Below are 26454 nucleotides of genomic sequence, written 5' to 3'. Positions count from 1 at the left end.
CCATTAAATTTAGTAGCCTTCAACAGTGGGAGTAGGCCACCAGGGAGAGAGGGCCTTCTTAGTGGTGGCTCCCTAGCTATGGAATAGTCTCCTGCTTGTTCTTCTTAGGAGGTGCCTAGACAGCTGCCTGAAAGTCCTGCTCTGGTGGCAACAACCATCTCCTTCCTCTGGTAAAGCCCGCCATGCCATTTTTGTTTCCAGCTTCCCGAAGGCTGCCGTTTCTGATTAAGAGTCGCTGCTGCTACTTCTTCTTCTTCTTTTTTAAAAAATATCATTTTCATTCCTTCCCCCACCACCCTGAAGGCAAGTTTTGTTTGCAGGATTAGAAGCAAATAAATATTTATGCAATATGCAAATAAGACGTGATAAGATTTGAGCGCCGTGGAAAACGGGAAGCCTTTTAAGAGTTGCGGGGAGGAGATTAGGGAGCGTTTGCTGGCGTACCAAATTCCTTGTTGTCTGAAGAGGAGGTTTCGTCTCCCCCGCTTTCCCTAGTAGGAATGAAGGAAGGGAAGGAGGAGCAAGAAGTGCATGGCTGCAGGATCAGGCCAAGGCCCATCTAGTCTGGCATCCTATATTCCAGAGCAACCAGCCAGATGCCTCTGGGAAGCTCACAAGCAGGACTCGAGAGCAAAAGTCCTCTCCTGATTTACCTTCCCCAGGGATATTAGAACCATTACTACTGCTGGTTCTGCGGGTCGTAAGCAAGCATTAAGGCTGGTGCAGCTGAGAGCCTTTATCCCATTGAATTAAATCCCCTTTTTGAAAGTCTGTAAGTTGGTGACATACCTTCCAACATTTCTCTGATGAAAATAGGGACACCCTATTCCATAATAATAAGTCTTATTATTATACCCCCACCCATCTGACTGGGTTGCCCCAGCCACTCTGGGCGGCTTCCAGCATATATAAAAACATACTAAAACATTAAACATTATAAACGTCCCTATACAGGGCTGCATTCAGATGTCTTCTCAAGGTTGTATAGTTACTTATCTCCTTGGCTCGGGGGTCGCATAACTCCATATCCTCCAACATTTCTCCCATGAAAATAGGGATGTCCTAAGGAAAAGCAGGACATTCCAGGATCAAATGAGAAACTGGGATGGCTACTGTAAATCTAGGACTGTCCCTGAAAAATCGGGACATTTGGAGGGTCTGTGGTGCAAAACCCACCGTTTAGCTGTGGATCTTGAGATGCTCAGGTAATTAGTATTCCGTACACCAAATATTCATCTGCAAACAGCATATGCTCCAGCTGTCCGTTTGCTAGGCACAGCCTCTATTTCCTGGCCTCAGTCTCCAGCACGTAGCAGCATAGGGTGCTGCCTTCCACTGGAGTCAGGACATTGGTCCATCTAGCCCAGTACTGTCAACACTGGCTGGCAGCTGCTCGTCAGGGATTCGGACAGAAGTCTTTCCCAGCCGGGGATTGAGCATAGGAGGCTTTGCATGGAAAGGACTTGCTCTGTCACTGAGGCCCCATCCGCCCCATACATTCAAATCATACCACTTTTAAGTTTCCCCCAAAGAATCTTGGGATATGCTCCTTGACCTTCCGATTGATAAATCCTGATGAGGCTAAACCCATAGAGGGGTCTGGATCAGAGAGAGCGGGAGAGAGCAGGAACCAGCAAGTTAGAGGGACTGAGAACATTGAATCAGAGCACCAAAGGTGGTCAGATCTGGGTCCTTCAGAACCATGGACAGGTCTCAGGAGCAGAGGAGTTGCTCTGATGTGCGGACTTAATGACATGGCAACGTCAAGGAAAAATCCCCTTACTGCCAACAACTGGAAGCAGTATTATTGCACTTCAACCAAGCTCTTTCACAGAGCCTTGCTTTCATCCACAAACCTTTCCGGCCCTGACCTGGCCACAGTGATCCATGCGATGGTCATCTCCAGGCTTGACTACTGTAATTCGCTCTACACGGGGCTGCCCTTGAAGCTGTCCCAGAAACTCCAGCGGGTGCAGAATGCTGCAGCGAGGCTCCTCACGGGGTCTCTGCCATGGGAGCATATTCATCCAGTGCTTTTCCAGCTGCACTGGCTCCCGGTGGAGTACAGGGTCAGATTTAAGGTGCTGTTTTTGACCTTTAAAGCCCTTCATGGCCTAGGACCCACGTACCTACGGGACCGCCTCACCCAGTATGCCCCACGGAGAGCCTCAAGGTCCATAAATAGCAACACCCTAGTGGTCCCGGGCCCTAAGGAAGTTAGATTAGCTTCAACCAGAGCCAGGGCCTTTTCAATTCTGGCTCCGGCCTGGTGGAACGCTCTGCCTCATGAGACCAGGGCCCTGCAGGATCTGATTTCTTTCCGCAGGGCCTGTAAGACAGAGTTGTTCCGCCTGGCCTTTGGCTTGGAGCCAATTTGATTCCCTCCCATTCTTTCTTTTTTCTTTTCCTTCTCCTCCTGCAAGGAGGCTACATTTTAATATTTTAATGTTTCAATATTTTAATGTTGTATTTTAATTTTGTTTTTAAGTTGTAATCATTCAACTTGTTTTTATTATTGCTTGTAAGCTGCTCTGAGCCCGGCCTTGGCTGGGGAGGGCAGGGTATTAATAAAAATTATTATTATTATTATTATTAAACCACCACAAGGTCTCCTGACACCGAGCCTCACAGATCGAACCTTTCAGACTTGCACTGATTTTAACCAACTTTTCCATGACGGTTCCTGAGTCCATGGGACAGATTTTCATGGCTGGATACAGTCAGATGGCAATTTGAATCAGTATGGTGGACTGTAACCACTGGTCTTTAGCCACTGGGTTCAAAACTGCACTGATTTTTTGAATTCCTGAGCAACGCCAGCAGGTATGAAGCTGCTAGTAATAAGTAATCCACAGATCAGTGGTAGAGCACATGTTTTTCATGCAGAAGGTCCCAGGTTTAATCCCTTGCATCTCCAGATTAAAAAGGATTAGGGAGCGGGTGATGGAAACGGGACTCTGGAGAGCCTCTGACGGTTGGGAGTGGACAATACTGAGTTAGGCAGCCAGAATGTCTGAGCTGGTGTAAAGCGGCTTCCTCGAGTCGTTAGGGATTGTTCTGTGGTCTGACTCATAGCTGAAGGCGAGCCTTAGGCTCCAACTACACTGTACATTTAAAGCACCATGAAACCGCTTCATTCAGCCATGGCTTCCGTACAAGAATCCTGGGAGGTGTGGTTTCTTTCCCAAGGCTGCAGAGAGCTGTTAGCAGGCCCTGCCTATCCCCCTCCCAAGAGCTACAATTCCCACAGCTCCCTCTGAAGAGAGGTTGTTAAACCACCCTGGGAATTGTAGCTCTGTGAAGTGGAAAGAGGGTCTCCTAACAATCCTAAGCACCCTTAACGAACTACAGTTCCCATGATGCCTTAGAGGAAGCCACAAACAGTTAATGTTGTACAGTGGTACCTCAGGTTACATACGCTTCAGGTTACATATGCTTCAGGTTACAGACTCCGCTAACCCAGAAATAGTGCTTCAGGTTAAGAACTTTGCTTCAGGATGAGAAAAGAAATTGGGCTCCGGTGGCGCAGCAGTAGCGGGAGGGCCCATTAGCTAAAGTGGTGCTTCAGGTTAAGAACATGAGGTACCACTGTATAATAGTGCTTTCAAAGTACAGTGGTACCTTGGGTTAAGAACTTAATTCGTTCTGGAGGTCCGTTCTGAACCTGAAACAGTTCTTAACCTGAGGTACCACTTTAGCTAATGGGGCCTGCTGCGTCGCCACTGCGTGGTTTCTGTTCTCATCCTGAAGCAAAGTTCTTAAACCGAGGTACTATTTCTGGGTTAGCAGAGTCTGTAACCTGAAGTGTCTGGAACCCAAGGTACCACTGTACAGTGCAAATGGGGCCTCTGTTTCAGATCTTCACTCAAGCCATCAAACTCACTGGATGACTTTGGGGGTCTCTCCCTCCCTCCCTCCCTCATTTTTTCAACCTTTTCTACCTCACAGGAAGTGTTAGAAACTCTCATATATAAATCCTTAAGCAAGGGTTACAGTTAGCAATATGTAATTCTAGTTGTTGTTCGGGGGACAGACGGCTCAAAAGTCGTGTTTTTCAATATGGCTTTTTGGTTCCTGAAATTTGTTCTGATTGTGCAGATAAAATAGCGCAGATAGAATTCTACAGGACGTGTTGCTAATGTGTGAAAACAGTCAAGATCCAATGATCTCCAGGCATGCACCTCCAGATGCACTCAGGTGTTATGTACTGAAGTTCTCACCCTGGGCCAGCAGGGGGATACTGTAGATAGTTATGCAAATGAAGGATCGAAAGTGACATTCAGTGATTGGATAGTTTGTATGCAAATGAAGGATCAAAAGTGACATTCAGTGATTGGATAGTTTTAGAAAGTTGCTACAGTAATGTTGTACTGGAGCTTTAAATAAGCAGGCTGACTGAGCCTTCAGTTCAGTTCTGTTCTGGCCTCAGAATAAACAAGAGCTGTTTGAAGAATCGCTGTGTCGTCTGATATGTTCACCCACAACTTAACACCGGGCATCTTCACTTGGTCGCAAATGGCCGATAGCCAGGTGCAAAATGCACCTGGCGAATTGCAAATGCTGTTTCGCAGGACTGCTGCAAGGATAAAACGAGGGTGGAAGTTACAGGGAACCAGGCAGAGGGCCTTCTCGGTAGTGGCACCCACCTTGTGGAACGCCCTTCCACCAGATGTCAAGGAGATAAGCAGTGATATGACATTCAGAAGACATCTGAAGCCAGCCTTGTATAGGGGAGTTTTTAATGTTTGATGTTTTACTTTGTTTTTATATTTTGTTGGAAGCTGCCCAGAGTGGCTGGGGCAACCCAGTTAGATGGGCAGCGTACAAATAATAATAATAATAATAATAATAATAATAATAATAATATGATTATGTCTACTCCACCTGGATCCCCTTGGAGGAAAGGTGGAATATAAGTGCAAATTAATAACCCATGCTTTTGTTTTTAAATGTGGGGAACAGGTTAGCGTGGAAACGCTGAGTGTGCAGCTCTCCCGAGTCCCCAACGCCTCGGGGAATGCATTTTTTGCCTCATGAAATGTGACTAATTATTTACTTGACGGTAGGCCTCTCTCAGTAGGCCGCACTGCCCTCCCTTTTGAGTTGGGGGAGAAAAAAAACACACACAACCACCGAGTGTATACAAAACTCTAGTCAAGGGAGCTCCCTTTCCAGGTGGGAACAACAGGCTTTTTATATTGCCTCTTCTGGATCTTGCCAAGCGGGTGAGAATAAAGATTTACAGTGTTTGGGAGATTAAAGGCCCTTGTTACGTTGTTCAAATACCACGAGATTAGTTTCCAAGGCGACGGATGCCAGTTGCCATAGGCACCGTAGGGGCCTGGAATTGAGATTGAGGATGTATTTATTTATTTTTTACCCTGGTCACGCAAACAGTAGCTGAACTGCAGTTGTGTGTGCACGCGTGCATGTGTGTGTTTAGCAGAAAGCAAGGAGAGGGTGTGGGAAAAGATGGTTGTGACTCCGAAATTTTGATGTTCAATGTTTTATTATGTTTTTATATATGTTTGAAGCTTCCCAGAATGGCTGGGGCAACCCAGGGTATAAAACAACATTTACAGTGGTAAATGTTTTTATTATAGTGGTACCTCAGGTTACATACGCTTCAGGTTACATACGCTTCAGGTTACAGACTCCGCTAACCCAGAAATAGTACCTCGGGTTAAGAACTTTGCTTCAGGATGAGAACAGAAATTGCGGCGCATTGGCAGCAGGAGGCCAAATTAGCTAAAGTGGTGCTTCAGGTTAAGAACAGTTTCAGGTTAAGAACAGATCTCTGGAACGAATTAAGTACTTAACCCGAGGTACCACTGTATTATTATTATTATTATTGAATAGGATGTCCCTGTTTTCATTGGAGACATGTTGGAGGATATGTCTTAATTGTTTCATCACTTGCTGTTTGCCGTCCTGGCTTTTTGGGGTGGAAGGGAACGATATGCATTTAATTATTAAATTAACTATGTGGAGCACAAACATGACTCCGAGGGAGCCGGTTTCGTTTCACTTCCTCTAGATTTGTGACTCAGGTCATTCTTGTTTAAAGAGCCCTGATTGGTTGAGCGCACGCGTGCGCGCACACACACACACACACACCATGATGCCAGGTCCAAAATTATGAAATGGATATCACAATATGGACTTCAAACCGGTTTGGGATGATATATCAATATATCACCCAGCCTTACTTAAGAGAGCTGTGTGTTTCTAAGACTTAAGGTAAAGGTAAAGGGACCCCTGACCATTAGGTCCAGTTGTGGCCGACTGGGGTTGCGCCGCTCATCTCGCTTTGTTGGCCAAGGGAGCCGGCGTACAGCTTCCGGGTCATGTGGCCAGCATGACTAAGCCGCTTCTGGAGAACCAGAGCAGCGCACGGAAACGCCGTTTACCTTCCCGCCAGAGCGGTACCTATTTATCTACTTGCACTTTGACATGTTTTTGAACTGCTAGGTTGGCAGGAGCAGGGACCGAGCAACGGGAGCTCACCTCGTCGCTGGGATTCGAACCGCCGACCTTCTGATCGGCAAGTCCTAGGCTCTGTGGTTTAACCCACAGCGCCACCCACGTCCCGTTTTTTAAAAAATGCTCCAAGTGCAGACTTTCATTATCGGTGACTTTGGAAGGTACATTTTGATTGGCAAGGAATTTAATGGCCTCTCTTGAGGGAATGCAGAAAGCAATCTTTGTGATTAGGAAGAGCGGAGCGAAGGGGAGAGGGAATAGGTTGCAAGTGATGAATTGAGATGGTCTTAGTTCATTAATACACCTTGCTAATTTTAGCCTTCCTTCTGGAACCTTTGCGATGTGCAATTTCCCAGCTAGCATCGGAAGTTTGTTTTCATTCTTTTTGTGGGGCGGTGCCCCCGGAAGTGCCTGCTGGGTCCCGCCAGTGACCCATCTAGTCCAGCACAGTGGCCAGCCAGATGCCTGTGGGAAACTCACAAGCAGGATTCAAGCACAAGAGCTGTCTTCTCTCCTGTGGTTTCCAGCAACTGGTATTCAGAAGCATTGCTGCCTCCAGCCATGGAAGCAGAGCATAGCCATCATGGCTAGTAGCCCTTGATAGCCTTATCCTCCCTGAATTTGTCCAATCCTTTTTTGAAGCCATCTAGTTCAACAACCGCAGATATGCAGATGACACAACCTTGATGGCAGAAAGTGAGGAGGAATTAAAGAACCTTTTAATGAGGGTGAAAGAGGAGAGCGCAAAATATGGTCTGAAACTCAACATCAAAAAAACGAAGATCATGGCCACTGGGCTCATCACCTCCTGGCAAAGGGGAAGAAATGGAGGCATTGAGAGATTTTACTTTCTTGGGCTCCATGATCACTGCAAATGATGACAGCAGCCACCAAATTAAAAGGCGCCTGCTTCTTGGGAGAAAAGCTATGACAAACCTAGACAGCATCTTAAAAAGCAGAGACATCACCTTGCCAACAAGAGAAGACTCCCTGGAAAAGACCCTGATGTTGGGAAAGATGGAGGGCACAAGGAGAAGGGGACGACAGAGGACGAGATGGTTGGATAGTGTTCTCGAAGCTACCAGCATGAGTTTGACCAAACTGCGGGAGGCAGTGGAAGACAGGAGTGCCTGGTGTGCTCTGGTCCATGGGGCCACGAAGAGTTGGACACGACTAAAAGACTAAACAACAACAGTTTGGAGGTCATCACTGCCTCTTGTGGCAGTGAGTTCCACAGTTTAACTATGTACCGCGTCCTGAATCTCTGTCCTGAATCTTCCCATGTTCAGATGTCCAGGAATTCTAGTGTTATGAGAGAGGGAGAAGAAAACCTTTCTCTATCCACTACCTCTACACCATGAATACTTCTATAAACTTCTATCGTTCCTTCCTACTTGCCTTTTCTCTAAACTAAAAAATTCCCGGACGCTGCAACCTTTTTCCATTGGGGAGTTGCTCCATCTCCTCGGCCATTTCAGCGGCCCTTTTCTGAAAAATTTCCTTGGCAGATCCAGGAAATTTGTGCAACAAGCGCATGTTTGTAGGTGAAGCAGGATTCACTAGCAACATTCTCAGGTGCACATTTAAATCCTGGGAACTGTAATTTGTTAAGGGTGCTGGAAGATGTAGCTCTGCAAGGGGTTAAACTGCAGTTCCCAGGGTTCTTTGGGGGAAGTTGTGTGCTTTCAACATGCTTTAAACATATGGTGCCTTGCCTTGCCCTGGCCTATGAGCTTGAGGAACCGAGCCACTGCTTTCTCTGACGCTCCCTTTTCACTAACCACTTTCTTCTTGCCTTGACCATATGTCTTGTCTCGTCTCTTGGCTGCCTTCTGTCTGCCACCCCTACATGTCACTGCTAATTTACTGTAGCGTTCAGCATTTACTATTGTCTGATGCCCCCAGAAACTGAAGTGGGCTTTTTTGTTTATTTGGCAGAGGAGTCGAGTCGAATGTTCAACTGCAGGTCAAAATTTCACACAACCGAACCAGGCCTATGTGAATTTAATTACAGGTGTGTTCATCCTTTTTTTTCTTTTTTAAGGAGAGTGAAATCTAAATAACCTCCTGTGCTCATTCTCCTTCCTCTACGCTTTGAGAGAATTTAGAAGTAAGCGAAACAGTGGCTGTGGGGTGTGTGAGTGTGTAGTGCTTTGCTGCAGCACACGAGAGTTTATGTCTTTGATCTCAAACAGCCCCATCACCAAAGGGATGCTGAACCCCAGGGAGCGGCATCCTTTTGAAACAGAAGCTTGAACGAATTCCCTCCAGATCTTCCAGAAATCAAAATAGAACGGCCTCTCTTTTTTCATGTCGGCAAAAGCTGTCTTGATTTTTTTTTATATATAAAAAAATATGCTTTGCTCTCTCCCTTCCTCTATTCCCCTTAAACCACCCTGGGAATTGTAGCTCTGTGAGGGAAATAGGGGGTCTCCTAACAACTCTCACCACACGTAAGAATCTATGGTTCCCAGGATTCCTTGGGGGAAGCCATGGCTGTTTAAGAACTGGAAGGCTGCATAGAATCGGAATTGTAGAGTTGGGAGGGACCCCTCAGGACATCTAGACCAACCCCCTGCAATGCAGGAATCTCAACTAGATCATACATGACAGGTGGCCATCCAACCTCTGCTTAAAAACTTCCAAGGAAGGAGAATCAACCACCTCTCCTGGGAGTAGGTTCCACGGTCAAAAAGCTCTGTCAGAAAGCTTTTCCTGATGTTTATCTCCTTTCTTGTAACTTGAATCCATTGGTTCGGGTCCTCCCCTCTGACGCAGGAGAAAACAAGCCAGCCATTTAGATATTTGAAGATGAGTATCATGGCACCTCTCAGTCTCCTTTTTACATACCCAGTTCCCTCAACTGTTCCTCATAAGGCTTGGTTTCCAACCCCTTGATCATCTTGGCTACCCTCCTCTGCACACATTCCAGTTTGTCAATATCCTCCTTAAATTTTGGTGCCCAGAACTGGAAACAGTGCTCGAGGTGTGGTCTGACCAAGGCAGAATAGTGGGAATCGGGGTCCACCAATGGTCCCCACACTGCACTCAGCTCTCACCTGTAGTTCTTAGAAGCTGTCAGCATGTGACAGTGGCCACACTACAGGAATGGCTTTGACTGGTTGGCTAAACCAGGCAAGGGTAGCCATTGAGTCTCAAACCCTCAGTGAGTTAGGGACTTCCCCTGCATGCAGCAGATTGAATGGATGAGACCAACAGTGGGTCCAGTGGTCAAGAAGGCGGTTTCTGCATGTGCTGTAGAGGGAAGTGAGGGGCAGATGGGGCTCATCAACCTGGGAAGGCAGCCCATCTAGGAAAAGGAAAACTCTGATCCTAAACCTCCGCTGCCTTGCGGGACATCTTCAGGAGAAGAAAAGGCTAAGGAGTAGCACAATTCTGGAGTGGAGTTCCTAAGACGGTTGGATGGTGTCTTGTACACCTCCTTCCGGCAACTCCTGCAGCCAAACTGGTGCCAAAAGTATTGCTCTGCTTTCCTTTGAACCACATCAGTGAGGCCAACGGTGTGTGTGTGTGTGTGTCTTGTTGTCTGGACAGCCCAGGTTCTCCAGACATGCTGCCCAGGCTTGCACCCCGAAGAGGTCACTTCAGTGCTGCTAACACAGCAGTTTGACTTCACCCCCAGAGGTGCACTCCATTGTCTCTCAAGACATAGAGATGCCAACAATTGCTTACCCTGATTGTGGCACTATGCTTCTTTTGATGCAGCGTAGAATAGCATTAGCTGTTTTTGCTGCTGTTGACCCATGTTACGCTTGTAGTCTGCTAAGACCCTTAGACATGTAGTGCAGATAGGGTTGTTTCTTGTGTTCCTTTTAAATTAGCAAATATGGAAACACCTTCAAGCCCTCTGCAATATAACAAAGCTAACCCTAATCTTACGTACAGGCCTACTAGCATACATTTGCTTTGTCTGCATGTTACTAGTCCTCAAAGAGGAGCGATTAATCCTGGATTTCCCCCTCCTTCTTCTCCTATTTTGTGGCTGGCAGGCAGGCTGTGTTCTCAAGTTGTGTTGCCAGCCTGCCCTAGAAAAAGTGGGGAGAGAAAAGGGTGGTCCAAGGGTCTGTGGCGTTCCTAGACAATGTTTCCCATCTGCATTTCGGGCGCTTTTTGAAATGGGAAGCATTTCTAGCCATGCAGGGTTGGTGGTTGTCCAGGGCCCAATGAATGCAGGGTGTGTCCCTGTGCATGTCTTGTGAGCAAAAGGCTTAATCAATTTGAGGCCCCTGAACCTTCTTTCAAAGCCAGAGTCATCGCGCACCCTCCTTTCTCCCTGCAATGAGGACGTGAAGTCATCAACATGCCTTGGATTTGAGTAACCACAGCTTTGCCCTCCGTGTCTTGGATAAGGCCCCATGACTCTTCTCTCGGAGTCTTGTGGCTTCCGGACAGGCCTGGGCCCCGACGCCTCTTGCTGTACGAACCCATCGGTGTCTCCATGGGCAGGTTCCTCAGCAAGGACCTGTTTGTTTAGTTAATCCAAAGAGAAGTTCATATCTGAAGCACTCGTCTAAAAGCTCCTTCAAGGAGCTTCAGTGGGGTTATCTGGAGGTTCGGAGTACGTTGTCAGCTGATGACACTCGGCTCCATTTCTCCTTTACATCTGCAGGTGAGGCAGTGGAAGTGCTGGACCAGGAATAGGCAAACTCTGGCCCTCCAGATGTTTGGGACTACAGTTCCCATCATCCCTAGCTAACAGGACCTGTGGTCAGGGATGATGGGAATTGTAGTCCCAAACATCTGGAGGGCCGGAGTTTGCCTATGCCTGTGCTGGACCAATGTCTTGCCTCGGTAATGGACTGGATGAGAGCCAACAAATCGACGCTCGACCCAGGAAAGACTATGGCACTGTTAAGAGGCAGTTCCCCAGACCAGATGGATAGGAGGTCACCTGCTTCTGATGGGGTTACACTGCCTCTGAAGGAGGGGGTACATAGCCTGGGGCTACTCCTGGATCCTTTGCTGTCGCTCGAAGCTCAGGTGGCCTCAATGGCACAGAGTGCCTTCCATCAGCTTCGGCTGGTGGCCCAGCTGCACACTTATCCGGATAGGGATAGATTCAGGTAGGTAGCCGCGTTGGTCTGACTCAGTTTAAATAATTTTTTAAAAATTAAAAAATATAAAAAATATAAAATAGTCTAGTAGCACCTTAGAGACCAACTAAGTTTGTTCTAGGTGTGAGCTTTCATGTGCTTTTTGAAGAAGTGTGCAGCAGAGTATCTGAAGAAGTGTGCATGCACACAAAAGTTCATACTTAGAACAAACTTAGTTGGTCTCTAAGGTGCTACTAGACCAGGGGTCAGCAAACTTTTTCAGCAGGGGGCTAGTCCACTGTCCCTCAGACCTTTTGAGGGGCTGGACTTTATTTTTTGGGGGGAAATGAACGAATTCCTATGCCCCACAAATAATCCAGAGATGCATTTTAAATAAAAGGACACATTCTACTCATGTAAAAACACGCTGATTCCCAGACCGTCTGCGGGCCGGATTTAGAAGGCGATTGGGCTGGATCCGGCCCCTGGGCCTTGGTTTGCCTACCCACGTACTAGACTATTTTATATTTTTTATATTTTTTAAATTATTTAAACTGGATAGGAATAGCCTAACTTCTCTTGTCTATGCCCTGGTAACCTCTAGGTTAGATTACTGCAACGTGTTATATGTAGGGCTGCCTCTGAAGACAGTTTGGGAATTTCAGCTGGTGCAGAATTCGGCAGCCGAGTTGCTCACCAGGGCAAAACCGTTTGAGCATATGACACCGATCCAAGCCTGCTTGCACCGGCTGCCAGTTTCAGGGCCCAGTTCATAGCGCTGGTTTTGACCCACAACTTTAAATCCAAGTCTGGCCTATGAAACTTTACTTGCTTCACTTCTGCTTTTATTTATTAAAAAGCTGTGGTTCCCACACGCCTCCCCAACCTCAAAACTCCTGTTTCGTTTGGCAGTTGTGTGTGGTTATTACATAAGCCTCTCACCACAGAAGATGTTTTTCTGCTGGGCCTTGGGGTGACCTGGTGACAAACAAGGTTGCCGTGAGCTTGTGCCCCTTTAATAGTCAAGTAGAAGAAGGAATTTCAGCAGGTTTCTTCTACACAGCGGTGTACGAGCCCTTTTCTTGCTTTCAGCTGGCACTTGGACCTGTGAATATCTACTTCTTTTATCTATTATTTGTTAAATTTGTATCCCACCCTTCCTCCCCAAGCAGCGCAGGGCGGCAAACAGATACACAAAGCCAAACAAAACAAAACAAAAACACGAACCAGCAAAAACATCCTAAAAACAATGACAACCACAAAGGTTGCCAGGAATAGTATTCTTCGGGCACCAAATGTCAGGGCAAACTTTCACATTCCTCCCGAAAGTTAATAATGACAGAGATGAAGATAATAATGATAGAGACTAACTAGGAAGGGCATTCCACAACTGAGGGGACCACCACTGAAAAGGCCCTGCCAACGCAAAATTTACATTAGTTGCCCCGCCCACTTTTGCCTCTGGCCCCACCGACTGCTGTCATGCAGCTCTTGGAAGGTTATTTCTTTTTTTATCGTACAGATCTACGCCTCTACCATCCTGGGAAGCATATATGTGCCTCCCCCAACCAGCTTTCAGATGTGTCCGAAGTATGAACACTTGTTCTAAAATAGGTGGGGGGAACTTGCTCCTCCCCAAAGCTGTACAACTATGGGGAAAAGTCTACTGTTAGTCCTACTCTGAATAGACACACTGAAATTAGCGAATATGGCAAAAGCCACACCTGCACCACACTTTTAAAGCGCTCTGATGCCACTTGAAAGAGTCGTGGCACATTGGTACATCTGTATTGTAAAGTAATATGTGAAAACCAATAAAAAAGGGGGGGAAATAAAAAAAATGAAAGAGTCATGGCTTCCCCCAAAGAATCCTGGGAAATGTAGTTTGTAAAGAGTGCGTAAAGCTCTTAGGAGGACACACACGCCCCCCATTCCCCTCACAGAGGGACAACTTCCAGAGTTCCCTGTGAGGAGGGACTGATAGTTAAACCACGTTGGGAAGTGTAGCTCTTTGAAGGAATGGGGTGCATGCGTGTGTTTCCTAACACCCGCAACAAACTACACCTCCCAGGATTCTTTGGGGGACTCCATGATGGTTTTAAGCCGTATGATGCTGCTTTGAATGTATATAGAGAAGACACAGGAGGCCTTAATAAACACACAACCTCTGCAGTTGACCAGTCGTTGGTTTATATAATCACCTTCAATGGGTGGCTGGGAGTTTTTTTCTCTTTCTGTGTGTGCTCATTTCAAAATGGTGGCTGCTCTGTGGGTTTCTCCCCCCTCCCACCCCAGTCGCTCAGCAAGCCTGAAGTGAAGGTCAAATCCTGGCCTGCTTGTAATCAATAGGAGCTTTGTTACTGACTCTGGGGTTGGAGCAGTGTGTGTGTATGTGTGGAGATTAATCTTTAATTGCTTCTTGGCTGAACTTCAAACAGGGTGGATTTTTATTTTTTTTGTAATAAGATTTTCCATTGTGCCCAGAGTTGCTGGAGGATATAGGTCACTTTTTTCCAGCTTTTTGTCAAAGTTGCCATTTCCCCCCCCCCTTCCCTCTGTGTTAAAAACAAAGAGCAACCCCCCCACATACCCCGCTCCTGCTGAAACTTCAGATTGAGCCTTTTTTTGGTTCATAAAGATCACGGTGACTAAACACATGTGCTGGAATCTCCGTGTTTCCCTCACCTGACGGATCTTTCCCCCTGGCTTATTTTGCTTTAAAGGCCATGTGGGACCAATTATTTATTTCCTGCAGAAACGCATGTTAAGATGGCCAGGAGCTGCTTTGAGTTAGTGTAAAAAGAGCCTCGGTTTCCAAGGATTCGGAAATTCTAGTGCATAAAAGAGTGCTTTTCTTTCTTTTTAATGTGAAAAGCTGGTGTAGTCAATAAACATTGATTCAGTTTGAATGGGAGCGTTTGAAGATCCCGACTCTTTTTTTTTTTAAAGGAAGGGAGAAGAAACTGGATTCCGAGTTTGAGATGGCATCTTGGTAACAGAACAGCTTTTATAAATATGTGCCCTCTGTTTGATAATCAGAAATATTTATTAGTCAATATTCTCATGTCTGGTGCAGGGATGATAATATAAACCAAGGGGGGAATTGTTGCCTAAGAATCCCAACATTTCTCTTCATTTTCCCTTCGTCTTGTTAACCGCCCTGCGATCTTCAGAGGTATATACCGTATTTTTCGCTGTATAAGATGCACCAGACCACAAGATGCACCTAGTTTTTGGAGGAGGAAAACAAGAAAAAAAATATTGTGAATCTCAGAAGCCAGAACAGCAAGAGGGATCGCTGCGCAGTGAAAGCAGCAATCCATCTTGCTATTCTGGCTTCTGGGATAGCTGCGCAGCCTGCATTCGCTCCATAAGACGTACACACATTTCCCCTTACTTTTTAGGAGGGGAAAAGTGAGTCTTATAGAGCAAAAAATACGGTAAATTTATTTTTTTTTAAAAAAAGAATAATAAATGAAACTTTAGACCCCACCCGCTGTTGCCTAAGCTCCACCCACCCTGCATTGTTACGACAGAGCGGGAGAGGCTTGCAACAGGCTCCACCTACTCTGACAAGCGCATTGCACATTCTGAATTTCATGCTGATCCCAGGGACTGGCAAAGGAAGAGGCGCAGTTTCGCAGGGAGGGACCAGGTTTGACTGTTGGAAGATTGGGGACTTTTTCATGCAGCACGTTGTTAAATTGTGGACCCTTTTGCAGGAGTTATGGCCACCAACTTGGCTGGCTTTAACAGAGAAGTGGGTAAATTTAAGGACGGTACAGCTTATCATGATGGCTGGGACGTGTGCCTCCACAGTCAGAGGCAGTATCCTTCTGGATTCCAGTTGCTGGAAACCACAGGAGGGGGAGAGTCATGTTGCACTCAGGTCTTCGCTGTAAGCTTCTCAGAGGCAAATGCTTGGCCCCTGTGAGAACAGGATGCTGGGCTAATGGCCCACTGGCCTGTCATGGACTGGTTGGATGCAGAGAGAGAGGCACCAGCTGGGGAACCCCCAAGGGAAGAAGGCTCAGAGCACAGGGAGTGGTGGTGGGACAGTGATGAGGGGTCAGAGGGAGAAGACTGGGAGGAGGTGGTGTCTGACGCTGAAGGGGGAACAGGGTTTAGTGAGCGGGAAGAGGCTGTGGCAGAGAGCAGTCCAGAATCAGAAGTAGAAGCGAAGGGTGGAGAGGAAGGGGGCGAAGAGGCAGAGATGAAGCAGACTGCTGAAGAAGCCAGGGGGTCTCCCTCTCCTGCTGTGACCAGCTTCCCTCCCTCTGATGTGACAGAACCAGAAGAGGTATGAAGAAGGAGGAGCAAAGATAGACAAGCCGAAGAAGTCTCAGGTTGCAAGAAAAGGACCTGAGGGAGGAGGCAAGACCTACTGGGAAGAGTTGCTGTGCTCACTAGGCCTGAGCTTGTTTGGTTTCTTTGGATAAAGAGTTAACTTCACTGATGGCTTGTGGGTTATTACTGACCTGCTCCCGAGTCCTGCCTTGACATTGCCTGATCCAGGAGGCTCTTCTTATGTTAAGAAATGAGCAGAGGGTTATGTGGGAGAAAAATTAGCTGTTCTAAAGGAAAGAACCCAACTTTGAGAAGGGACCATGGCTCAGTTGATAGAGCACCTGGCAGCTTGAGTTGGGCTGAGAGAGAACCCTGTCCAAATTCCTGGAGAGCTGCTGCCTGCCAGTGTAGGAAATACTGAGCTGGGTGAGCCAATGGCCTGACTTAGTATAAATAAGTTTATTCTGTTCCCTTGCTGCCATGCCCTGCCCATCTCTACCCATTCCTGTTTTCTGTACTGTCACCTAAACGTACCGCCCGCTTTTCAAGTTTTCCTTCAGAAACTTGGGAGCTCAAACCTTGGCTTTAATTTGAAATGCTCAGGATGATTCTCTGGAGATTGCCCTTTGGATGCTGTAGGCAACATTCCCAGGAGGCGATCGTAGATAATTCCTGGGGTCCTGCAAAATAAGTACACCGTGTGTTTGCATTTCTAGCCCTTTTATAGCCTCCTTTGGCAGGTTGAGAAGCTGTGCAAAGCTGCACTTAATGGGAAACTGTATCTGCAGAAGTTTGGTTCAAAGGACGTGCACGCCAGGGGGGCTCCCGTTGAAGCTTCCCTCAGCTCATAAAATGGGAGCGATGCAACTGTATTGGGTTAATGGGCCCAAGAGGCTGTTATGGTTTTGATGTGCAACAGGAGAGAGAGGTGGTTAAAAGCGACTGGAAACACTCTATTTGTGTACAGTGGTACCTCGGGTTACATACGCTTCAGGTTACATACGCTTCAGGTTACAGACTCTGCTAACCTAGAAATAGTACCTCAGGTTAAGAACTTTGCTTCAGGATAAGAACAGAAATTGTGTAGCGGAGGCTCAGTGGCAGCAGGAGGCCCCATTAGCTAAAGTGGTGCTTCAGGTTAAGAACAGTTTCAGGTTAAGAACAGACCTCTGGAACGAATTAAGTACTTAACCCGAGGTACCATTGTAGTCCGAAATCCCTGAGAGCTTATGCCGGCCAGTGTTGGCATTACTGAGCTGGATGGGTGCAGTGTCCTGACTCAGCACCAGGCAGTTTCCTATGCTCTGAGAGGGCTGAGGGAAAGCGAAATGGATCCCCCCCAAAATGGTGGTCCCTGCTGTGGTCAGCTCTCCTCCTTCCATTTCAGTTCTTGCCTTGCTGCCTTGTTCACCTGAAGAGTTGATTTCTTCAGTGAGCTAAAAGCTATTGACAGTCAAGATGAGCACCAAATGGAGCAGAAATGTTGGGGCAGAGCAAAGCTCTCTGTCACTGATGTTGACAATGAGTTGGGCAGGGCTTTAGAAGTAATGTGATCCAGCACTCCATCCCGGATGTATAATTCCCATCCTCCCTGACTCTTCTGTCCTCACTGGGCACCTAAACAACCAGAGGGCTTGAAAGCACCAATGCCAATGTGGACAGCAACCAAAGCAGCATTCAGGGCTGGTCAGAGTCCAAGCAAGCAGGGTGCTGAGCAAAGGGTCAGGCGACAAGCAAAGCCAGAGCTGTCCAAGTCAGGTTTGGCACAAGCAAGAGATCCAGTAGCAGGGCAGGTGCCACAACCGAGAAGGCCCTCTGCCTGGTTCCCTGTAGCTTTGCTTCTCGCAGTGAGGAAACTGCCAGAAGGCCCCGGGCACTGGACCTCAGTGTCCGGGCTGAATGATAGGGGTGGAGACGCTCCTTCAGGTATACTGGGCCGAGGCCGTTTAGGGCTTTAAAGGTCAGCACCAACACTTTGAATTGGGCTCGGAAACGTACTGGGAGCCAATGGAGGTCTTTCAGGATCGCCAAGCTTTATAAGCATGTGAATTGAGCAGGTGCAAAGATGGCAACAGAATTAGGGTTGCCATACAGCCATAATTTTCCAGACATTGCCAGGATTCAGCTGTTGGAAACAGTGTCCGGGCGGGAATCCCTTAAATGTCCAGGAAAATCCAGACGTATGGCAACCCAAGTTGGAAGTGTAGATTTTGGTGAATTTCCTTTAAAATAGCTCAAAATCTTCTTTGTTTTTTTGAGATCTTGTAGAAAAAGCTCAATAACTTTTATGTCCAGATTTTCACTTTTTGAAATTTGGCAACCCTAAACAGAATCCCAGTTTTTAAATTTTTTCAGACTTTTGAAGCTGATCAACACCCTTCTCTCCACTGCTTCTGAATTCGTCAGGCATTGCCCTTTTGCAGCCCAAGTTCTCCATCATAAGGTCTAGAGACCTGCCATTCTCAAAAGTAATAAAAAGTGGCCGTGGTAAAAGCTTGGACCTGGTGACATTGCAAAACAAAGCTGAACTTTCTCCCAAGGAAAGCAAACACTCCTCTTGTTGTGCTCCCCATGTCCCGAACGCACCCTCAACCCTCAACCCGCCCCCTCCTCCTTCCACTTCCATATGCTTCCTCTTCTCCCCCTTCGTCTGGCCTGCAACCGTCAAAAACCAGGTCACATTGCTTTCTCTGCATTCCAGAATCTCTGCTGTAGCCTTTGGCTGTGAAAGAAGGAGCCACCAGAACAGGACAGTGGTGAAGGATTTTGCTCACCGGATCAGCAAAAATCCATTTGCTTCATGACGGCACCTTGCACAATCTTCTGCAGAGTCGAGACCATTGGCCTGGCCTGCCCAGTGCTGTTTGCACTGACTTGCAGCAAATCTTCAGGGTTTCAGGCAGAGAAAAGTGGTTCCCAGCTCCACCTAGAGAGCAAATTTCCAGGTTTTCAGGCCGGAGTCCTTCCCAAGCCTATCTGGAGATGCCAAAGGTTGAACCTGCATTCCTTTTCCTGCTCTGTGGCTACTAACTCTGATGGCCTCAGAAGCAAGCCGTCCTCCTTTAGCATAAAATGCTAGTCCTTGTCTTTTGCTGAAACTCAGCCTAAGTAGGGTGAACGGTGCATTTTTTCTCTCCTGCTCTGCCTTATTTTATTATAATTTTTTGCATCTGTACCCCACCTTTTTCTCTAAGGAGCTCAAGGCGAATATCAGTTGCTGGAAACTGCAGGAGGGGAGAACGTTGCTGCTGTCAGGTCCTGCTTGCGGGGTTTTCCATAGGTGCATCTAGTTAGCAGCTGTGAGAACAGGACCCTGGACTCGATGAGCCCCGGCCTCATCCAGCAGGGTTGACTTATGTTCTCTACTGCTGAGCTGCAGCCTTTACTAAGGAAGCTTCCTTATGCTGAGTCAGGCTGCTGAGTCTTTATCTCTCTCGCAAAGATGAAAAAGCAGGCATGGTTCTTTGCATCTTCTTTTTTATTTATAAATTTATTCATTTGGTTTTTCAGATTAAAATTTTACAGTCATATCCAACATGCAACATAGAAACAAGATTCCAGAGAATCTCCTGGACTTCCCTCCTCCCCTTTGTGGGTCCTATTATTAATCATTTCCCCTTGCGTCTTTTATAACAATCCAAATATTTTACCTTTCCATTGTGCCCAAAATTCACCAGTAAACTACAAGTGTTATTCCAATCCTACTAACGATTTTAACTGCTTACAATGATTTTTAAGATAAATTATAAATTTTCCCCGTGGTTCTTTGCATCTTCAGATTGGATAGGACAAGGTTATTTTTCTATCAAGCCTTGTATTTCCTATAATAAACTTAGCCCTTTCTTGTTCCACCTCTACGATTCTCATACCCTCCAACATTTCTCTGATGAAAATAGGGATGTCCAATTCTAAGGTTGCCATAGGTCCTCTTTTTCCGGGACATGTACTCTTTTTTCATGAGTAGAGTCATCATAGTGATCCATAGTTAAAAGCAGAAGTTGGTATATGTGTCCTCTTCTTTGCTCTTCAAAATACGGCAACTAGACTATTCCATATTATTAATAATAATTTTCTTATTTATTCCCCTTCTCATCTGACTGGGTTGTCCCAGCCACTCGGGACGGCTTCCAACATATATAAAAACATAATAAAACATTAAACATTTTAAAAGTCCCTATGCAGGGCTGCCTTCAGATGTCTTTTAAAGGTTGCATAGTTACTTATCTCCTTGGCTCTGGGGTCGCATAACTCCATACCCTTCAACATTTATCTGATGATAATAGGGATGTCCTAAGGAAAAGCAGGACATTTCAGGTTTAAATCAGACACCAGGATGGCTTCTGTAAATCTGGGACTGTCCCTGGGATACTTGGAGGGTTTGGATTCTGTGTCTGAATGGGCCTTTGCATGTTCCTTGTGAGTGCGGCAGTTTTGCTCAATAGAAGAAAATATTTAATTATGATATATATTTTTAAGGCATTGGCCAACCCATTTAAAACGCCCCCCACCTCCTTCCTCATTTCTTTCCTCTGCCAGTCGTGTTTTACATCCATCCTTGCACGGTGGGGAGAAGGAGTTTGATCCCAGACCCCCACAGAGCCTGGTGGAATCTTTTTGTCTGCTTAGCAAATTGAGTTAAACCGAGCTGGCTTCATTCTTATTCTCCAGACAGGCGCTCCCAGACTCAACAATTCCTCCTCCTCTCCTGCGTTAGAGGTTTTCTGTCTCTGTTCCCCTGCCCACCCCCACAACTGTGAATGATGGCCATCTTCATCACCACTCCCTTTTAGCAGTGGAGGTTGCTCCCACAAGGACCACATTCGCATATGACACCACTTTAAGCCCTCATGGTTTCCCCCAAAGCATTCTGGGAGCTGTAGTATGTTATGGGTGCTGAGAGTCGTTAGGAGACCCCTGTTCCCCTCACAGAGCTACAATTCCTAGAGGTCCCTCTGTGAAGAGCGGTTGGTTGTTAGACCGCTCTGGGAATTGTAGCACTGTGACGGGGAACACACATCCATGGCAGGGGAAAGAGTTGTTGCAAAACGAGAGCCAGTGTGGTGCAGTGGTCAGAGTGTCAGACTAGGACCTCAGAGGTAAAGGTAAAGGGACCCCTGACCATTAGGTCCAGTCCTGATCGACTCTGGGGTTGCGGCGCTCATCTCGCTTTATTGGCCAAGGGAGCCGGCGTACAGCTTCCGAGTCATGTGGCCAGCATGTCTAAGCCACTTCTGGCGAACCAGAGCAGCACACGGAAACGCCGTTTACCTTCCCGCTGGAGTGGTACCTATTTATCTACTTGCACTTTGACGTGCTTTTGAACTGCTAGGTTGGCAGGAGCAGGGACCGAGCAACGGGAGCTCACCCTGTTGTGGGGATTCAAACCGCTGACCTTCTGATCGGCAAGTTCTAGGCTCTGTGGTTTAACCCACAGCGCCACCCGCGTCCCTCGGAGGACCAGAGTTCAAATCCCCGCTCAGCCATGAAGCTTACTGGGTGACCTTGGACCAGTCACAATCTCTCACCCTAGCCTACCTTACAGGGCTGTTGAGGGGATAAAATGGGGATGGGGGCAGAACTGTGTCTGGGGTATAAACACAAATAAATAAATTTCACAGCTGTTGATGGAGCTTAGTAGCCCAAGGAGGTGGGGGTCAGGGGGATGAAAAGGTTTTCGACTGTGACATCACGTCGATATCATTTGTGGAGTCCTGCATCTTCGCCCAGGGATCCTCGAAAGATTTTGTAAAGCAAAACCAACCTGATTTGCACTAATTTTTAAATTTGAATTTTTGCATGGTTTTTATTGTATGTATGGTTGCTGTAAACCGCTCTGGTTTTGGTTTTGTTTTTTAAAAAACCCCAATATGAGTAGTGGTATACAATTTTTTTTAGATTGGGAAGCAGCTCTCCTGAGGTTTTAAAAACGGTTGAATTTCAGTTTTTGGCATGCCAAAAATATTTCTTAATAATAAAATGCGTTCAGAAATACATATTCAGGGCTGTCTTTAACAGATGCAGTGCCAGGGTGCAAATATCGGCCCAGTGCCCCCAAATTACCACGGATAGTGTTGGGGTGGCTGTAGCTGCGCACTGCCAGCCATGGGGGGGCGCATCTCTCTCCCATGCCGCTGCAGGAGAGCGATCCCCCCAGAGGCTTGGGAGGGAAGCTGCACACCCACCAGCGTTATGGTTGGCGGGGCGCAGCTGGCGGGCGTGCAGGGAAAGGGGAGGCCGCCGGCTAAGCCGTGTAGCTCCCCCACTTGCTGGGGCGCCCCTGAGAGGCCGGCGCCCTGGCGCAACGCACCACTAAGCCCTATGGGAAAGACGGTTCTGTACGTATTTTTAAGATGCATCTTTTTCAGAAAAAGAAATCGCAAGTAGATAGGGAAACAGATGGAATAGACTTATGAATGAACACACAGAAAACTGATACGGTCCGGAAATAGACTGACCCATCCACCCCTATTCTATTCTAGTCATTCCTCCCTCCGTTCCCTCCTGCTTTTTTCTGTGTTGGAGGAATCCCTCCCCCTTCTTGAGACGGAGCGTTTTGTCATAGCTGCCCTCCACCCACAGACTGCAGCGGTGTAACTGAGACACAGTCTTCTTCTTTTCTCACTGCCTCCCTGAGAGCCAGGCCAAGGAAACTACGGAAGCCTGTTTATAGAAAGAAGATGAAGAAGTGAGGCAGGGTTTCGTTTTAAAAACAACAAAAAAACCCACCCAATGTTACTGCGCCAAAATCATTTACAGCAGGAGGCAGGTGTTTGGGACGTGAAGCAGGAAGACAGTGAGGGGTGAGGAATAATAGGATCCAAGCGCATAACAGTTGTCAAAATCCAAATGTGTAGGATAAGGGTTGCCAGACCCCCAAGTTTCCAGGTTTGCCTGGCCCTCCCCAGGTGGCAGGAGGAGGGCAGGAATCACCAGGTGAGCAAGAGTGGCGTTAAATGTATTTATTTTTTATTATGAAGACGAAGCGCACAGCTTGCAAGCGACTGCAAATTATTGCATAGACGCTCCAGGTGGATCAGGGTGGTGATCCTGCCTTCCTCAGCTTCCTCCAACCCTTCTCCCAATTAACCTCCGTCTCCAGGAACAAGTGGTGGGAGGGAGCGCAAAGGAAGAATCACCAGGGCCCACCCCCATGACATCAGTGGGGCCATCACTAAGTTTCAGGTTTGAGCCCTGAAATTGCAGGATCTGGGATGCTCCTGACCAATGTTAGAAACTCAGATATATAAGCTAATCGCCAAACGGCACCTTAAACCTAGGTTATAGTCACCACAATGGAATATCTAGGCATCATTTTTTTTTTACAATGAAATTAATATTATTAAATAAAAATCTATATTGGGTAAAACATCAGCGCCTAGGACTTGCCGAACGTATGGCCGGCGGTTCGAATCCCCGTGGCGGGGTGAGCTCCCGTCCTTCGGTCCCAGCTCCTGCCCACCTAGCAGTTTGAAAGCACACTTAAGTGCAAGTAGATAAATAGGTACCACTTTATAGTGGGAAGGTAAACGGCGTTTCTGTGTGCTGCGCTGGTGCTGGCTCGCCAGAGCAGCTTCGTCACGCTGGCCACATGACCTGGAAGTGTCTCCGGATAGCGCTGGCCCCCGGCCTCTTGAGTGAGATGGGCGCACAACCCTAGAGTCGGACACGACTGGGCCATACGGGCAGGGGTACCTTTACCTTTACCTTTATATTAATAAACAAATAATACACTGGTTTATATTTCAAAGGGGGGAAATATCCACGTGGTTTAAAACATTAAAACATCCAATAAAACAACCCAGAATAAAACAAATTCAAGCTTCAAGGAAAATATTTCAGATCCTTTTGTAAGTGACATTTTGCTTTCCCCATACCGTGGAACCTCAGAAACCGAACACCTGTAGAATCAAACGTTTCGACTCCTGGACGATTGAGAACCAGAAGTGATTGTTCCGGTTTTCGAATGATTTTCGGAAGCCAAACGTCCAGCGTGGCTTCTGATTGGCTGCAGGACTCCTGCAGCCAATCGGAAGCTGCACCTTGGAAGTCGAACGTTTTGGAAGTCGAATGGACATCCGAAACGGATTCCGTTTGACTTCCAAGGTACATCTGTATTTATTTAGTTACCTACTTAATTTATAGAGCTGCCCCATAGCAGAAGTACTCTAGGAAGCCATGTGGTATAGTGGTTAGAGTGTCAGACTAGGACCTGGGGGAGCAGGGTTCAAATCCCCACTCAGTCCTGAAACTCAGTGGGTGATCTTGGGCCAGTGAGCCTCTGAACCTCCCTCACAGGGCCGTTGTAGGGATTAACTGAGGAGGTGGGGGGTGAACCGTGTACTCCTTGGAGAAAAAGGTGGGAGATACAGTGGTACCTCGGGTTACATACGCTTCAGGTTACAGACTTCGCTAACCCAGAAATAGTGCTTCAGGATAAGAACAGAAATCGTGCTCCGGCGGCAGCAGGAGGCCCCATTAGCTAAAGTGGTGCTTCAGGTTAAGAACAGTTTCAGGTTAAGTACGGACCTCCGGAACGAATTAAGTACTTAACCTGAGGTACCACTGTAAAGGCATTAAATAAACTCTCCTGGTTGCCTGCTGAAAAATTCTGGAGGGACTAGCTAGACGGAGATGCTCATTGCCAGAGTGAGACCCAGAGATCTCCATGGGGGTCGCAGTTGGACCTGTGCCCGTGGCACGTGGGGAATTTCTAACGCTGCTCCTGGCCTGGCAGCCTTTTGTTGTTGTTTAGTCGTTTAGTCGTGTCCGACTCTTCATGACCCCATGGACCAGAGCACGCCAGGCACTCCTGTCTTCCACTGCCTCCCGCAGTTTGGTCAGACTCATGTTTGTAGCTTCGCGAACACTGTCCAACCATCTCGTCCTCTGTCGTCCCCTTCTCCTTGTGCCCTCCATCTTTCCCAACATCAGGGTCTTTTCCAGGGAGTCTTCTCTTCTCATGAGGTGACCAAAGTATTGGAGCCTCAGCTTCAGGCTCTGTCCTTCCCATGAGCACTCAGGGCTGATTTCCTTCAGAATGGATAGGTTTGGCAGCCCTTATGTAGGAGCATTCTGCGAACAGGAGGGTTCCCCATCAAACGTGAGAAGGTACCGTCTCTTCTACACCCATGTCTTTAGGAAGCTTCTCGGCAGAGCATTCTGCAACTGGGGAATGTTGTAAATGGGACTGCGTTCAAAAACAACCTGGAAACTGCAGTTTGGTTCAAAACACAACCACAATCCCATTAGCAGGGACTTGGCCTTTCACTCCTAGAACTGCAGCGCTTGTAACCAGCTCCCAGTTGGTTTCCAGGCTCAGTGTAAAATGCTGGTTTTCACCTATAGAGCCTTAAACAGCTTAGGAGCTAACTGATTGTGTCTTAGATGACCTCGAGGCCATATTTAGATGCCCTGCTCTGAGTGCTCCCACCAAGTGACGTGTCTCCATTGTTATGGAATAGCTACCCCAGAGAGGCTCACCTGAAACGTTCCTTATGATCCTTTCAGTACCACACAAAGACAATTTTATTTGACCAGACATTTGAACAAGGCTGTGTTTTGAAACAAGTTCTAGGCTTGTGCCTTTCAAAGAAACCTGATGCTCTAGTGTAGTTTTGAGCTGAATTGCCATGCGTCTTTATTCTGTTTCCATTGGAAGAAGAGTTTTATCTTGTTTTTCTTCTTCTTCAAATAGATTTTCTTGCTGTAATTGCTGTATTTTTAAAATATGGGATAGAGTATTTTACAAATTTTATTGAGGGGTGGCAATATACATTTAAATAAATAATAATAACGGAGATCTCGTTCTTGTTGGTTTCCAGGTGGCTATGGCACTGCTGGGGAAGCTGTCTGAGGGGCTTCCAAACAACTCCAGGTCTGACCAGTGGCACTTAGTCTTCTCTCAAAAAGATGAAGTCATCACCAGCTTAGTATCTGCCTTAGATTCTATGGTAAGCTTCTTCCTCTGCCTCTTCTCTGCACCAAACCGTACGACGTTAAAAAACATTAAAGTGTGGATTCCTTGTAAAGGGGCTAGCAGAGATCTTGGTGAGGGCCAAACCATGCATGATATGCAAACTTTAATGTGGTGGGAAGTTGGGTGGGTGTGTGTGTGTGTGTGTGTGTGTGTGTGCTCAAGACAAGACTTACGGAAGTTCCCTCTGGTATCTTGCTTCCTGAGGCATCGCTGCTCTGCTGCTTTTGCGATGGTCACTGACCCCACAGAGCAGGCACCCTCAAACGTTTTGGAACTACAACTCCCATCATCCCTAGCTAACAGGACCAGTGGTCAGGGATGATGGGCAATGTAGTCCCAAAACATCTGGAGAGCCGAGTTTGGGGATGCCTGCCACAAAGTGACGAGATGCTAGAACTCAGCAACATGTTGTAACATGCAGGACGGATTTTAAAAAATACTTCTTCACACTAGCCCATAGTTAGATTGGTGATTGTTCTTCTTTTAAAGCACCTGAGTTGGTGCCAAACAAATTCTTGGAGGAGGCAGCTAGGGGCTTTTTGGCTATGGTTACAGGGAACCAGACAAGAGGGCCTTCTCGGTAGTGGCACCCGCCCTGTGGAACGCCCTCCCATCAGATGTCAAGGAAATAAGCAGCTATCTTATTTTTAAAAG

General features: G+C 47.0%; 1 protein-coding gene across 7 annotated transcripts in view; it reads left to right on the top strand.

Moving 5' to 3' along the window:
• GTF2IRD1 (GTF2I repeat domain containing 1) overlaps nucleotides 1–26454 on the top strand; it is an 84310-nt gene that overhangs the window by 17799 nt on the left and 40057 nt on the right. For 4 of the 7 annotated variants that reach the window (XM_083587581.1, XM_083587579.1, XM_083587576.1 and 1 more), the window contains exon 2: nucleotides 25646–25774. In XM_083587581.1, the coding sequence (XP_083443707.1) occupies nucleotides 25652–25774 (123 nt within the window). In that variant the 5' untranslated portion in view covers nucleotides 25646–25651. Of the gene's footprint in view, nucleotides 1–8421; nucleotides 8498–22655; nucleotides 22758–25645; nucleotides 25775–26454 lie in introns of those variants that run through there. The other 3 variants (XM_083587582.1, XM_083587580.1, XM_083587577.1) reach the window with 2 other exon arrangements.

This window comes from Podarcis filfolensis, assembly GCF_964270895.1.
Source record: "Podarcis filfolensis genome assembly, chromosome: 15".
NCBI classification, from domain to species: Eukaryota; Metazoa; Chordata; class Lepidosauria; order Squamata; family Lacertidae; genus Podarcis; species Podarcis filfolensis.
Note: the sequence above shows the minus strand (reverse complement) of the source record. Positions and strands in the feature narration are given on the sequence as shown.